This window comes from Neolamprologus multifasciatus, chromosome 6 (genome assembly GCF_963576455.1).
Source record: "Neolamprologus multifasciatus chromosome 6, fNeoMul1.2, whole genome shotgun sequence".
Taxonomy (NCBI): Eukaryota; Metazoa; Chordata; class Actinopteri; order Cichliformes; family Cichlidae; genus Neolamprologus; species Neolamprologus multifasciatus.
Window position 1 is genome coordinate 34,240,818 of NC_140444.1, and position 15,697 is coordinate 34,256,514.

General features: G+C 42.2%; 1 protein-coding gene across 2 annotated transcripts; it reads right to left on the bottom strand.

Moving 5' to 3' along the window:
* Positions 1-196: 196 nt before the first annotated feature.
* On the bottom strand, positions 197-15,697 carry trmt1 (tRNA methyltransferase 1). 2 transcript variants are annotated; one of them, XM_085164302.1, is made up of 17 exons: positions 15,510-15,697; positions 15,327-15,383; positions 14,238-14,603; positions 11,579-11,768; positions 9,891-10,078; positions 9,549-9,664; positions 8,760-8,872; positions 6,625-6,773; positions 6,272-6,355; positions 5,890-5,959; positions 3,712-3,846; positions 3,439-3,524; positions 2,707-2,815; positions 2,445-2,521; positions 2,215-2,334; positions 1,054-1,168; positions 197-283 (listed from the first exon to the last, which is right to left on the bottom strand). In XM_085164302.1, exons 3-17 carry the CDS (start codon positions 14,588-14,590, stop codon positions 209-211), a joined length of 1,980 nt encoding a protein of 659 aa, XP_085020428.1. In that variant the 5' UTR covers positions 14,591-14,603; positions 15,327-15,383; positions 15,510-15,697; the 3' UTR covers positions 197-208. The 2 variants fall into 2 exon arrangements, with proteins under 2 accessions (XP_085020428.1, XP_085020427.1); XM_085164301.1 differs by lacking the exon at positions 15,327-15,383.

Sequence of the window (15,697 nt, forward strand, 5' to 3'; positions counted from 1 at the left end):
TATTTATGAATATCAAAAACAGTCTCACAGCAATGACTTTATTGGTGTGAACACAGGCTGACAGTCAAAAAGAAAAAAAACCCTCTGGCATGGAAATGTTATGTACAGTAACTTTTAAAAGCCAAAACAGTCTGCTGTGCAACATTCAAACATCCATTCAAATTCCACAAATAAGATTATTTTAAAATAAAGGAAAAATATAGAGTCATCACTCTGTTTTCTGTTCATTTGTCTGCTCCGAGTCATGGAAGTAGCAGCACTCGTCTCCGTGGGTACATGTTCCCTGAAAGACAAAAATAAAGAAATACTCATAAAAGCTGTTGGATTCTGATGTAGTAACGTCTGAACAGCCAGCAGTATGTTTTGGCTGTGGCTGCTGAGGCAGCGCGCAGCTTCTCTGGCAGGAAACCAGCAGTGTGTGGCGACCTGCCAAAGCAACCTATGGAGAAGACTAATTCGTCAGCACGAGTCTGCCGTTTCATTTTCCGCCCAGGACATCGAGACTTTACGGGACTAATTAGTATTTCGGTAATTGCCTGCCTTTAATTCAGAGGGACTTGTGTGTGCCAACAGTACGATAAAGAACCCGACGTACTGAAGCGATCCTCACCTGCAGCGACTCCGTCAGCTGCTGCAACAGTAACGATTTTACTGTGCTGTGCACAAACATAGTTCTAAATGTTAAACAGGCAAAAACCTAGTTTGTGAGAAAATAATTTATTTATGATTTTTTTTTTCTTTTAAACAACAGTCACCTCATGACGTTTTATATGGCAAGGTAAAGATCCTACAGCAATACAGAGAAAACCCCTCTGAGCATGCCTGGGGTGGGCAGCCTTTTGCACAGATGGCTTCTTAGCTTTAAATGCCCAGCAGCCACAAGAACAGCATCATTTTGGTCACCACCAAGTCATCACTAAAATGTTATGCTATGTTCACCAGCTAGTCACCATCTTCACCTTCAGTTTAGTGGGATGCAGGTAAAAGCGCTATTTAAGAGTTTTTAATGTTACAAAAAAATGGTGTATTTAGGTTGTGTTTAGTAAATCTGACCTGTTTGAACTTCTTGCAGGGGAAAGTCTTGAGCTGAGAAGAGTCTGTGATCTGGTTCTTTCTCTTGTTCTGGAACTTTTTCCTCTTGTCTTGCAGGTCAGCAGAGATTCCACCACTGAAGGAGAGAACAAATGAGGAGAAAGATTAACAGGAAACCAGAGAAAAGAGAATAAAAAAATAAATAAGTGGAGATGATAGAAGGAGCAACATGTGCAAGAAAGAAAGAACACTGGAAGAACATGAACACAGCTTTTTTCCTCTCCAAAGAGAAACTCAGGACTACTTTAAGTAACTAATTAAACTAATTCAGGATATTTAAGGTTTGGGGGGGTTTTCCTACGAGGGCAATCTCAAAAGTAAGGTCACCTATCGTTTTAGAAATATTTACATCATTTTAAAGGTTGAAGAATTATTTATTTTTCTACATAATCACCATTTCACGCGCTGCATTTTTGTAGACGCTGTGGCAGTTTTACAATGCCCATGTCGTACCCGCTTGCTGCCGCCACAGAATCACCTTCTGGACAAATATTCTTTCAACTTTAGGAACAGGTGGGAGTCACTGGGTGCCAAGTCCGGATTGTAGGATGGGTGGGTGATGAAGTTCCAACCAAAGTTTTGCAGGAGAGTGACAATTTGACGAGCGATGTGCGGACGCCCTTGCTCAGCATTCCTCTTCTCTGGTTCTGAATTGCCCTTCTGAGTTTTTTTCAGTGTTTCACAGTACCTGTCAGCATTTATTGTGGCAGAAAGTCAACCAACAATACCCCCTTTCAGTCCCAAAACACAGTTGTGCACTGCACGCACTTGGCGGTAGCGTTCAGCGAGAGCTCCATTTTCATAGGGCTGCCAAGCCAAGATGGAGCGTCCCAGCGAAGCTGCGCATGCTTGTTCGGGAGTGGAGGAAACACCGATCACAACAGTGTGGCAAACAGCCGTATGAACAGTTTCTCTACGTCACCACTGCTTTGGAGACCTTAGTTTTGGGTTTGCCCTCGTATTTCTGTTGTGTTTTTTCTGAAGTTGCAGTGTGACCACTCAAGGCCACTGTACTTCTTGATTCAACTGACACACATTTTAGCTGCTTTGGAAACATCAGCATGTGACACTTGTGACCTCTGGACTATTAAAAAAAACGAACAAACTTGTTGTTATGGTTACCCAGCTTTGGCGCGAGCTTTGGGTCCCCAGAAGGCCTGAGGATTCTCCTGGAACCGGGTCAGGTGGCGCTTACGGGACTGAGGGTTGGCGTCCTCCCTTACAGTGAAACAGGCCTCAAAGCTACAAACACACAAACATTACAGATCTGCAGGTTAAGGCTGTGCATTTTTCAGAAACAGTGAAATCTTTTAAAGCGGTAAATGTGCTCCTGATGGCTCAAAGTGGCTCACCTGGGCTCAGTGGAGAGGATCTTGAATGCGGGGCTGGTCGGAGATAATTTCTCCCTCTTTACAGGGTTGATTTTCTCCTGCAGCAGATCATCAAACGTGCATGTGTGACTTTAAATGTGTTACATGATTCTGAATAAGCATGTTCATTTTTTATTTAGTGTCGACATTTCCAGGAGGACATGGAAATGTTTAAGCAACAACAGCGTGTGGCTGTGTTCAGGATTACTAAAAATAGCTTTTCTTTTTCTCCTGTAAAGTTTACCCAGCATCGCATGATGTCCCAGATGGCTGCAGGAGGAGCGTCTGTTTTGATGGCGTTTTTACAGGCGTGAGAGAGGGAGACCCTGTGGCCAGCATGGAGGAGAGCAGACCTGAAAAGAGTGAGATAGAGGAAGGATGCTCTGATGATTCAGTTTGTGACAAATGTGAGAGGAGGAAGGTTTTTCCTACAGACAGACAAACGGAAAGCCACGGGTAAGATGTTTTTTTTCCTCCTGGAATCACTGAAAACAAACAAATGTGGACATTCACACATGCACAGCAGGAGAATAACCTAAACAACAAGGTAGAAGATGCCACAGACTCAGTGTTAGATATAAATGGATGAGTGCTTTAAAGCGGGGGCAGCTATGCTCATTTCCAACTCCATATTTTTTATTTAAGGATTATACTGGAGCTTTGTATGATTGACAGTTTAAAATAATCAAAATATTCGTATTAATTTGATCCACGGCTTTGGTGCAGCAGCCGAGTTCATCGTCTGTCAGAGAGCGCGTGAACAACACTCCACGATCAAAAATGACTGCGGGTGAAATAACCGCTGCATACTGCTTCAAAGTGACATGCATCGAGTGCTCACTTCCTGTGTGGTCGCAGCTTACAACCTACAACTAATTTTGTAGTTAAGAAAGCATGAGTTGTAAGTCTTGAAGAAATGCATACAGACCATCAGTTGATGCAAACTGTGTGTGTGTGTGTGTGTGTGTGTGTGTACCTAAACTGGAGCAGGGGTGGAGTATTGCAGTGTATCGTGCTGCTCAGATTGTCCACGGTGTAATAAAGCGGCACATCCTCCAACTCCTGAAACACAGAGCACGTCACAGGCAATGAAGCTTCAGAGTGACAGGAAACTACGACTGAAACGTGATCACAGTCTATCTCACACAACAAAAAGCCGGCTAACGCCACCAACCACACCCACGGGACAATCCCATTAAATAGCACCTATTCCAGCAGTGAGAGCATATATAAGAAGGGGAATGAGTACCTCAGTCACCATGCTCAGCACGCCCTCAATACGTTTAGATGTCCCAAACCTGGAAGGGTTCCCCGACACGGCAGACAAAACCTTCTGGACAAACTCCAGGTCGTGGATGGACTCTGCCCAGATCGGACCGCCCAGCTGCAAAGAGGAGAGGTAGAGGCTTCAACTGGAGTTTTATGCATGCCCACACAGTAACAACCAGAAACAAGCAGACCAGTTTACGGACATCTAAACCATTTAAGTCAGTGATTCCCAAAGTGTGTGCTGGGGACCCCTGGTGAGTTGCAAAGGTACTGCAGGTAGTCAGCTTGAACTTACGTCTATGTACAGTAATACATTTATATTAATTTATTTCAATAAAAAAGTGAATTAAAGCTGGTAATAGCAGGTGGTTAGTTTGTGATATTACTCATTACTCCAACCTAAATTCACTGTTATTATATTGAAGTTGATGCCCTGTTTGGTAGAGGTGGGAATCACCATACATCCCACGATACGATATTATCACAATACTTAACGCACGATACGATATTATTGCAATTTTTTAAAATATTTTGCGATATTCAGATTTTGTACATAAAGGTAAACTTTATCAATATTCATTTTATCTAATATCAAAGTCTCACACTCAGTCTTTCTCTCATTTCAGTTTTATTGTTGACAAACTGAACGGTTTGTATTACAGTCTAGTCCAACTTAACTGAACGCAACCATCTGGTACAATATTAGCTATTCTGAACTATGCAATTTATGAAAACTATGCAGCCCCTTCAGCAACTGAAGAATTTGAAAGTAAATTAAAACAAAATATAATTTTACATTAAATAAAAAAGTTTTAAACTTAATTAAAATAAAACATGTCTTAAATTAAAATAAGTAAACTGTCATGTTTATTGCTGCCAAAAAAAGTTAAACACATTTGGAGAGTGAAGGAATGTCAGGATTCTTGCTCAGAAAAAGGATCAACATGCTCTGAAGTCAGAGCACAAAAACCTTTTCTCTAACAAAATATCGATTTCTGCTGTCCCTGTATCGATACATTATTAGCAAACAAAATATCATGATACTACACAGTATTGATTTTTTCGCCCACCCCTACTGTTTGGCAGGTGTGTTGCTTTAACACGGTGCATGTGACTGGGTAGCATTAGCAATTAATAGCCAACAGCCAGAGTCGTTTATGTTTCTTGAATGAAAATTTCAATGAATCCATCTTTCTCTCTTGTATTTTGATTAGAGTGAAAACTGAAGCTTAGGAGGTCCCTGTGGGATTTTTCTGGTTTTAGGTGGACCACTGCACCCTTGACTTTAAAGTCCTTTTAACAAAACTTTAATGGGGAAAAAAAGTCAGCTACCTTTACATTTGTTCCCAAATACAATAGAATCACATTTCAGCCAGAACCTCGACAGTCAGACTGTTTTGTTCCATCAGCAGTCATTTATGTGGCCACTTGGTGCTGTTCTGGGACCGGTCACGTGGAAACCCAGGTGAGAGAGCAGAGCAGCCATAAATGACAACACAACCACACTGATTTGACTGGACACAGCACAACAGGAGGAGTTGGGTTGCTAGGCAACTTACAGATGCCCACAAACTTTAGGTAGGACAAAACAGCTTCAAAACTGTGCTCTGTATTACAAAAATAAGATCAGCTGATGTGACTGGTGCATGAACCAGCACTACACTCAACATTCTGATGTTTTTCAAGTGAATCCACAGTTTCCACAGTCGGATAACTTGTGCTGCAAAGTCAACGAAGGCGATTTTAGAGCACTTCATTATTCCATCTGCTAACACATTTTATAGAAATGCTAATTTCACTTCCCAGCAGCACTTAGCACCTCCCCACAGTGCCAAAACTAGTACCAAATGGTTTGCCAACCATGTTATTACTGTGCTCGATTAGCGTAAACCCCACACAGAATCTGTGAAGTATTTTCAAGAGGAAGATCCACCCGACAAGCTGAAGGCAGCTGTCAAAGCAACCTGGGCTTCAGTAACACCTCAGCAGGGCCAAAAGCTGATTGCCTCCATACAGTAATATGTGGTAAGGAGGAGGCCCAGCCAAGTACTGTGAATGTATCAGTGATCATATGCTTGAGAAGTGGGACATTTCTGCCATAACCACCAAAACAAAAACTGTAACCCAGAGCGAATGACGTGACGTGTTTGTGCATCACCTGATGTCTCTGTCCGCAGTGCTCACACTCTGGTCCAACCGGTGGCCCGGTGGCAGCAGAATACTTCATGCTGAAATCAAACAGACATCGACTTTACCGCACGCAGTGATCATCAAGTAACACAGAGGGGTTCTCTGAACAGCAAACCTCACATTTAATAGTAAAGTATTTAGCCAAACGTGTCCATCCACGGCTCCTTGAACTCAACCTTTTGATTGAGTTCAACCTAAGATTTTTACATCCAAAGAGAATGTTATTTTACAGAAACACCATAAACTGAGGACTTTATTTCAAGCCGCCAGTTCGCTGATGAGCACACCTCGACTGAACCATCACACACAGAACCTCATTAGAAGCAGCAGCAGAGTGTTTAGTGTCTCACTGTTTTCCGTTGCTCGTTCTCCTGCCCATTCTCTGCAAGTGGAAAGCCCCGCAGCCGACACAGTTGTACACCAGCGCCTGCTTACTGCAACAAAGAGAGACAGGACTCAACTGCAGTGTCATTGTGTTTCAATACTGAGCACATCAGTCATAATATCATCTTTTAGTGTCACGTACCCAGATTTCTATTATTCTATTAGCACTTTACTTTTACCCTCACAAATCCCTCTGCTGCTGTTACTTTGTGCATTTGTTCCTGCAGTGACCCAGTTTCAGGATCATTCATCTTTCATCACACAGGATAGATCAGCCTTTGTTAGCAGACAGTGCGTGCGTGTGTGTGTGAGCGAGCACCTGGCTGAGTTTTTGACTGTAGCCTGTCCTGTGAAGACGCGGACGAAGACTCGAATGTAAAAGTCGACGCTGACGGACAGCAGGGGCTGGATGTATCGCTGGTACACTCCTGCCCTCTGGTCCAAACTGTGCAGGATGATGCGCAGAGCCTGGAGTTCAAAGATGGAGAGAGGCACGTATTCAGCACTTTTTTTCTCTTGCTGTGAAAATCTGGAAAACATCTCGGATCTGTTTACAGGGATGTGAGGAAATTATGTTGGATAAGAAGTTTTATTTGGCTGCAGAGGGGTTTCGTTTTCATCAAATCAAATAGAATTTATGAGCTTTTTTTTAATGATCCTTGCATTTATGTTCCATTACTGCCACTCACAGCTAGAGAAGGTGTGAATTCTACTACTGTGTGAAAAACTACTTGTGCTATATGCAGCATGAAATCAGATCATGAGAGCACATGAGAAGGTGGGAAAAAGAAGAAAAGACCTTCATGAGAACACCACACATGTTCTGGCTGTGGTGCAAACACATTCACCAGTTGCTCTTTTCTTGTATTTCTGCCAAAGAAAATATTCAACACGAACGGCGTTGCCTACACGATGACTCTTTGGATGGTTGCCCAAGTATACTGTGTAATTTATTGTTATCCATCTGGATCCCACTGAGACAGCTGCATGTTTGACTTAGATGACTCAATAAGCTCTTCACCCTTATTTTAAAAAGCCACCTACAGGTTTTCCTGTCTCGTGTTTCCCTACAGGCAGGTAACAGTCGTGACTTTCACTCATCAAATAAGTGTAAAATTTATCCTTCTGCTTTTCAAACATATAAAATTGTGTGGTATATAGAGATATTCTACGTGTCTTTTACTTTTTTCTGTATTTTCTGCATATATTTTGTTATTTTGCTAATATTTAATTTCAATCCAATTCATTTTTATTTATATAGTGCCAAATCACAACAACAGTCTCCTTATATTATAAAGGTAAAGACCCTACAATAATACAGAGAAAACTCACAAATCTGACAAAACATGAGAAAGCACTTAGTGATGGTGGGAAAGAAAAACTCCCTTTTAACAGGAAGAAACCTCCAGCAGAGCCAGGCTCAGGGAGGGGCGGGGCCATCTGCTGTGACCGGTTGGGATGAGGGGAGACGAGACAAAGGCATAGTGTGAACGTGATCCAAAGATTAATCAATTACTAATAATTAAACACATAATGAGTTTAGAAGAAACACCCAGTGGATCAGGGGAAGCCCCGAGAAGCCAAGGCCTTTTGCTGCATATATAAGGGAGGATTCGGGGTCACCTGATCCAACCCTAACTTTATCCCTTATCAAAAAGGAAAGTTTTAAGCCTAATCTTAAAGATAGAGAGTGTTTGTCTCCCAAATCTCAACAGGCAGGAAAGGGAGCCACAAGTAAGCCTGCAGTCTGAGAGTGAAGTTATCTACTGGGGTGATACAGTACTCTGAGGTTTTTAAGATAAGATGGGGGATGATTATTAAAGATCTTTTATGTCCTGGATTTAACAGGGAGCCAGTGAAGAGAAGCCAAAATAGGAGAAATATGCTCTTCCTTTCTGGTCCCTGTCAGTACTCTCGCTGCATCATTTTGGATCAACTGAAGGCTTTTCAGGGAGTTTTCTAATTACATGTAATAAAACAATCAATTCTGAGTCTCTCATCCTCTGACTCCAACATCTTGGACTGCAGCTGGTGACGGCTGTACCTGAAGCAAGTGCAGGCCTGATGCCTTCTGGTTGAACAGAAAGTAGAGTCACCATCTGCGGTCCAAAATGGAGGAGCTGGAGATGATCCACAAGAAGAGGAACTTCTGGAGGTAGCCAATCATTGCTCTGCTATTTCTTTTCCCAAAGTGTACACACTGAAGGATTATAACCTCAGACGATCGCAACGAGAATAAAATATCATTTGTTTTTGACGTCACGAAAACTCACTTGGCTAAATTGAACGTACGATTACTTACAGCGTCACCGTCTCACTCAGACACATTCTGCATGCTTACACACTAATGCAAACATGACTGTACATGTACTGCAATGTGTCATTTTCACATTTCTGAGAGTGAGCGTGGAGAGTGTGTGTGTGTTTGTTTGTGTGTATACTCTGTGCCCTCACCATTTCATGACAATATTTGGCTTTGATGGAGACTGAACCGTATTTGCTGTAGCACGTCTCTCCACTGTTTCCTGCCATCACCGCCATGTCTGTACAGGTTATACATAAAAGACCTGAGAGAGAGGGGGGGGGGGGGGGGGGGGGGCGGGGGGCGGAGAGAAGACGAGAAATCTAAAAGTGTTTGGCTTAACCGTGTAGATTAGACATCATACATATATACAAAAAGAGAGAGACACACACACACACACACTATTCTCTGCTTTGTGATTTTGACACTTAAAGTGGATCAAACCAAACAAGAATTATTTCACTAACAATCTCTCGCCCACTTCTGATCAGCTGCCAAATTGATTTCATGGTGAATTTTGAAAAGTAATCTGAATTCACTTCAGATGAAACGCAGTGTTGAAAACAGCTCCGTGTGGTGTCAACTTCTACCTCCAGTATTGGGCTACATACCACAGGCCATTATGCTGGCAAGGAGCACTTGACCGAGCTCCTTAATGTACGATCTTTACTTCAGAATATAAAGCACCTAGAGGTGGCTGTTGTTGTGATTTGTTGCTATAAAAATCACATTTAATTGAAACTTTCAGCCAGTTAACATTTAGTCTCGTGTATTTAATCACACACATGCACCATGCTGTTGGCCTTTTAAAAGACTGCATACATGCATGTGTCAGCAGCCTCTGCACTAGTTAAATACTTGCAGTTACAACAGTGATCTGAAACTTTCCACATCCCTGAAAGTCATGAAACCTAGAGGAGCTGCAACGGTGAACTACCCACCTCCTTCACTGACAGACTGAACGGCAGCATCCAGGAAAGAGGCCGGGCTACCGTAGGGATCCAGATCAATGACGTCATAGCGATCCTTCTTCGCTCGCATGTCGTACATCAGCATGCTGTGTTTAAAACCCGGGAGAGAAATTTTTATTTATTTATTTTAAATGGTAAATTTGGATAAAAGCAACAAAAAAAGATGCTCATGAGAAATGTGAACGGAAGGTCGAAGGTAAAAAGTGAAGAACAATGAAACAAGAAAAGTATGGGGGGGAAAAAAGATGGTACTGAACAGTGGAGCTGATCAAAGTGGGAAGTAAAGCAGCAGAACATGCTGACTAGTCATACCTGGCATCTCTGCAGCTGGCCTGGAGCAGGTGGCTCACTCCGTTGTACTGGGCATTCCTGGCGATCAGAGCCGCCGCCTTAGCAGAGAAGTCGTTGGCAGTGACGCTCTGCAGGCCTGGGACCTCCAGAGCAAAACGCACCGAGCGCAAACCAGATGCTGCTAGGCCCTCCAGGACACGCAGACCACGCTGACACAAAAGGTTTGGGGAAACACACTTAACGTTCCGCAAAGACACACACACGCACTTTTTGGCCTCTTGGCAGCAACAGAAACAAGTCCTGAAAACGAAAATTACACATTGCTGGCCAATAATTACGAGCTCTTTAATCAAAGAGTTGCTTTACGTTTTTGAATATACACCACATCCTCCAAATATATGGTGTAGTAGTCTCCGATATAATTCAGGTGTTCCTATCACTTCCATGGCCACAGGTGTATAAAAACAAGCAAATTTGTGGGAACAGTTTGGGGATGGCCCCTTCCTGTTCCAGCATGACTGCACATCAGTGCACAAAGCAAAGTCCATAAAGACATAGATGAGCGAGTTTGGTGTGGAATAACTTGACTGGCTTTCACAGAATCCTGACCTCAACTCGACAGAACACCTTCGGGATGAACTAGAGTGGAGACTGTTAGCCAGGGCTTCTCATCCAATATCTGTGTCTCACCTCACAATACACTTCTACAAGAATGCTCAAAAATTCCCATAACTCCTAAACCTTGAGTAAGATTTTCCCACAAGAGAGCAAGTTTACAGTTACAACTACATTTACTCTCATTTTGCTTCATTTTGGTCTCCAATAACTCGATAATAACAATAAAAAAAAGAATCCAGCTCTTCAACAACAACATTCTTCACTGAGCTCATGATTGATCATCGACTCTGCAAAAGAATGCAAAGACTGACTGGAAGACACAGAAACAGTGCTGAGGAGGATTTTATGTTTACTTATGTGGAACAACTCTTTATTTTTCCCAGGTCGATTCACAACTGCTGGAACAGAAAATGTGAAAACGTTGCTCCCTCTGTGTACATATTCCCTCAAAAAAACATGTTCATTTTGAAGCTGGTCGCTGCTCTCAGGTTTTTCCTTCCTTATTGAGAATTAATCAACTCAAAGTGAAACTGAAACTAATTTAAAAATGTGAGCGCTGTATTCAGGGAAAGCTGGGATCAACAGCAACTGTTCTAATTAACAAAACAAAGACAAAAACCTTCAGTCTAATGACACTAATGAGATTATTTCAACTTCATGACATGTTTTGAAGTTTCTTGAAAATGATCCAATTGCCTCTCAACCACTTGTGGCCCCCAAAGTGTGAAATTGGCCTTTATCGAAGGATTTTCCACTGGAACCAGTGCATATGATTTTAGCATGGGAGGTCCCTCTGGGCAGTAATAATACCTGGCTTTTAGATACAGAACCATTCACATAGAAATACAAGTACACCACTTGTTCTGCCTTGTTCATGTTCATTATCATCCTAAAGTCTTCAGATGGTATTTAATTTAACTTCCACACGTGAATAAATCAGGTTTTGGATCGTACGCATGAACAAAATCTTCTAAACTAGAAGCTGGATACATGTACCATTAAAATCCTGCATTTGTATTCATACATAGCAATAAAAGCCTGTTGATGTGCAACTGCACTAAAAAATACATAAATAAATCACTCTTACATACCTCACATTTCTCCCCCGCAGCTGCCTTTACAGCTGGCTCCTCTGATCCGTTTTTCTCCTCCGTCTGTGCCTCGGCCTCGTTTGTCTCCTCTGACAGAGAGACCACCACCCTCTCCTGTTCGCCTGGCACCACCACCTTCACCCCTCGCTGAGCCAGCAGCTCTCTCGCAAACTCTGTGATCACAGCACATCTGGAAAGAAGAAAGGGAATGTTTACTTATAAACGCACACGTGAGACAAAAATGAGAACAGAGTCCAGGCAGAGCAGTAACTCTCAGGACTTTCTCTCTCCTTCAGACACATCTCCTGTGACACGGGAGATGTGTCCACACGGATGAAAGACCAATAAGAAAATTAGAGGAAAAAAAAAAAATCACAAATCCTGCTCTGTAGTTTCTTGTAGTTGTGGATCTTTCCAAAGATGCTCAAACAAGGTTGTCAAACTGCAACATAGTGATGAGTTTTCTATGTACAGAGAGCAGCCGTGTCCTGCTGAAGGTTTTAGGTTTTCAGTCTTGAGTGTTGCTCTGAAGTGTTCGTCTCTCAAAACTACCTTGCAAAAAGACAAATTTAATGAATCTAGATGGTTTCTTGAGAACAAAGAGCAGGTCTCGATTGTGCCACTATGTGGCCAGTAGTAAGAAATATACGTTATGGTACGTTTTTTTGTTGTTTTTTTAATGGCAAGTTCTTAAAAATTCATCCTGTAAAAAAGAAAGGTCAACAAAGCTCAGGAAGTTTGTTGATTGTTTAACATTGCAAATACTTTTGAGGCCACTGCAGAAGCGATTTTTAACAATCTTCTCCCTGACCAGGGAAAGTCACCAGCATTTCAGGGGTTTTTGTGACTTTTTTCTATTAATTAACACACTTTTGTTAATGAAATGACAGGAAAAGCACAGATTATTACTGTACATAAAGGATGGATGAAGCCACAGCGACGTCACCGTCTGATGAAAGTGAAATCTTGCCCCGAGGCAGGCCACTTCAGCACCGGGACTCTTCCACTACCATGTTAAATGATGCAGTGTTCACGTTTGCCCAAACAGAATTGAACATTATGAACAGTTTTCCACTTTGGCTCAGCCCATTTTAAATGGGCTTTGGCCCCTAAAACGACAGCGTTTCTGGAGCATGTTCATCCCATGATTTAACCGCCAGTAGATAACCCGCTGACACTGATTTCTGGAAGTCTTCCTGACCCCACGCAGTGGTTTCCATAAAAGAAACATGCCTGTTTCTAATGCAGTGCTGCCTGAGGGCATCCAGTAATGATTTATGGCCTTGTCCAGTCCGCACAGAGATTTCTGTAATTTTACAGATTTTTTGGATTTTGATTTTTCTCAGATTGGTGAACCTGTAGCCAACTTTATTTCTGACAAACTATCTCTCTAAGATGCTTTTTTGATTCTCCATCATGTTACTGACCTGTTGCCAAATAACCTAATTAGTTGAAAAATGTTTGTCCGAGTGATCCTTTATAGTATCACTTACTTTTCCAGCCTTTTATTCCCCACAGCCCAACGTTTAAGACGTGCAATTGCCATAAAATTCAAAATTAGCAAATAATTTAATAAAATGTCTCAGTTTATGCACTGCAATGTGTTTTTATTTACATTTTACACAGGATCCCAACTTTTTGCACTTGGGATTGTATACTGGTTTGTGTCTGTGTTGCTCTGGATAATTAATTAAACACGAGTTACTATAACAGAAACACAGGAAGAAGTGAGACTTCAGGACAGAGTCAATGCATGGATCATGTGAGCCATGAAAATAAAGAGACTGCATATGTTCACAGTGCATATGTTTGGGGAATACGAGCTATTTTATTAGTGTAATGGGCATGCTAGACACAATTACCACCTGCTGTAATTTGTTTTACAGAAGTAATATCCTTGTGCTAAACAAAACGCTCTATTTACACCACATATTCCTACTAAACGCACATGTCACAGTTCACTGAGTCACTTTAGTGTCAATGTTAGGAGGATATACTTAAGGCTACCGCACAGGTTACAGGAGTGGGTACAGAGCTGCATTCTAGGAGCGACCGCAGCTCAGGGGGTTGGGAAGCGCATCTGTAACCAGAAGGTCGCCGGTTTGATCCCCGGGCTCTCTGTCCTGGTCGTTGTGTCAAGACACTTTACGCTACTGCCTACTGGTGTTGGGCCGATGGCGCGATCTGTCAGGCTGCCCCAGGGCAGCTGTGGCTACAACTGTAGTTTGCCTCCACCAGTGTGTGAATGCGAGAGTGAATGAATAGTGGCATTGTAAAGCGCTTTGGGTGCCTTGAAAAGTGCTATATAAATCCAATCCATTATTATTATTATTATTAGATTTAATCAGAGCTACAAAAATCTGTCTTAATTACATACCTACAGAGTTTAGCTTGTCCAACTCTCTGACATATAGACCCAACAAGTAGGGGCCTTGTCTCTCTTTAATATACACACTATGTTTTATAAAGTGTCAATGACATAGTCAAAACATGCTTATATCACATCTCAATGAGCCTGGAAAACCCTGGATTTAGACACCTTATTTTATCTAAATCACACTTTGACTGTTACTGTTCCACCTGAAATCAGTTTTTCTTTTAACATGGAGACAGTTGTGGATACTTTGCAAGTGGCAATAAAGGCAAAGTTCATACTCACGTTAAATCTCTGTTGAACTCCTGCACTGGGTTATAAAACACCTCATTGGCACTGGGGAACAAGATGGCTGCCTTTCCCTCTTTAACCACTGTCTCTCCTGGTAACAGTCCCACAGAAGGCATCTTCTCCTGGTCACCTGTAGAGCTAGTGGCAGACTGGCCCGTGCCATCTGCTGAAGATTCAGCAGATGCAGCTGGAGGGTTAGAGGCAGGAACTTCAGTTTCCATGAATCTCACTCCCCTGCTAGCAGCAGCTGCACTCCACCGAAATCCCTGTCCGGCTGAATGTGTGCGAGAGGGATGCAGGTGATGGGAGATGATGAAGGGGAACAGCCGGGCTGTCCGCACCAGCATAAAGCCACAATGGCTGCAAGGAAACACACATTTAAAATGTCTTAAGTAATATATTGGCTTAAAAAAAGAACAACCTCACAGTTTCCTCAATACAGACTTGAATCACGCACACCTTCAATAAAGAGCCGTTACATGCAATTCTTAATGGTACACTACAGCCTTGGCAGTCATCAGATCTCAAAAAATATGGGTGATTTTGTGTGAGACAACACACACTACAACCATGACAATACCACATCAGTAGAGCTTGACCCGTCTGGAGTTCATGCTTTTGAAGAATCAATGGGTGTTCTGCCATTAACCATTAACCAGATGATCTCTAGCAGATTTCTTTGAATGAGCAGCTAAGCAGCTGTTAATCACTTTTTTGATTAACAAAAATAAATGAAAGTGAGAGGTGCAATTTTCTTAGTGTTCTTAGAAAAGCTTTAAACGGTAAATAGGTTTTCTGACCGAACTTAGAAACTCATATTTCATTTGTGATGTGACAAAAAGCCACATACCCGAGCCTTTCCTTTCACTGGAGTGTGAATGAACACATTCATATGCATTTAGCACACTGGTTTATCGTGCTCATCAAAACGTTAATGGTATCCTTTGAGTCCCCAAAGAAGTTTTAACTTTTTAAATGGCTTACACAGTTGTTGCCGAGTACAGGTTCGCCCAGTCACTGATGGATTAAGACTCCTTCAGCACTTGAATATGAAATATCCTCTAAAATGCACTTTTAACTCACCTTTGTAGCTTCTACAGTTCAGTCGTTCAATAAAATAACAGTGAGTAAATCTCTGCTCTGTTGAAACGGAGCAGAAACGGATGTTACTACGGTAACGTTTCTGCAGACGACATACGTTATCGCCGCAAACTAATTAGCATGTTGACTAGCTAGGCTAAATAAGAAAAGGTTAAGTGCTTTTACCCGTGTCACCTCCTTTGCGTGGACACTGGCTCTCCTGTTTTCTCGGAAGTTTTATTATTTTGTTTCCAAAGCAACGGGCACCCCTGTGTTAGCTCTCTGTTACACACCGCTTGCGGTTCGCTCTCACGTTAACACATGGAAGCTGCCATGTTTGACGCGAGCGACTCTACGGAGGCCCGCGCGGGCAG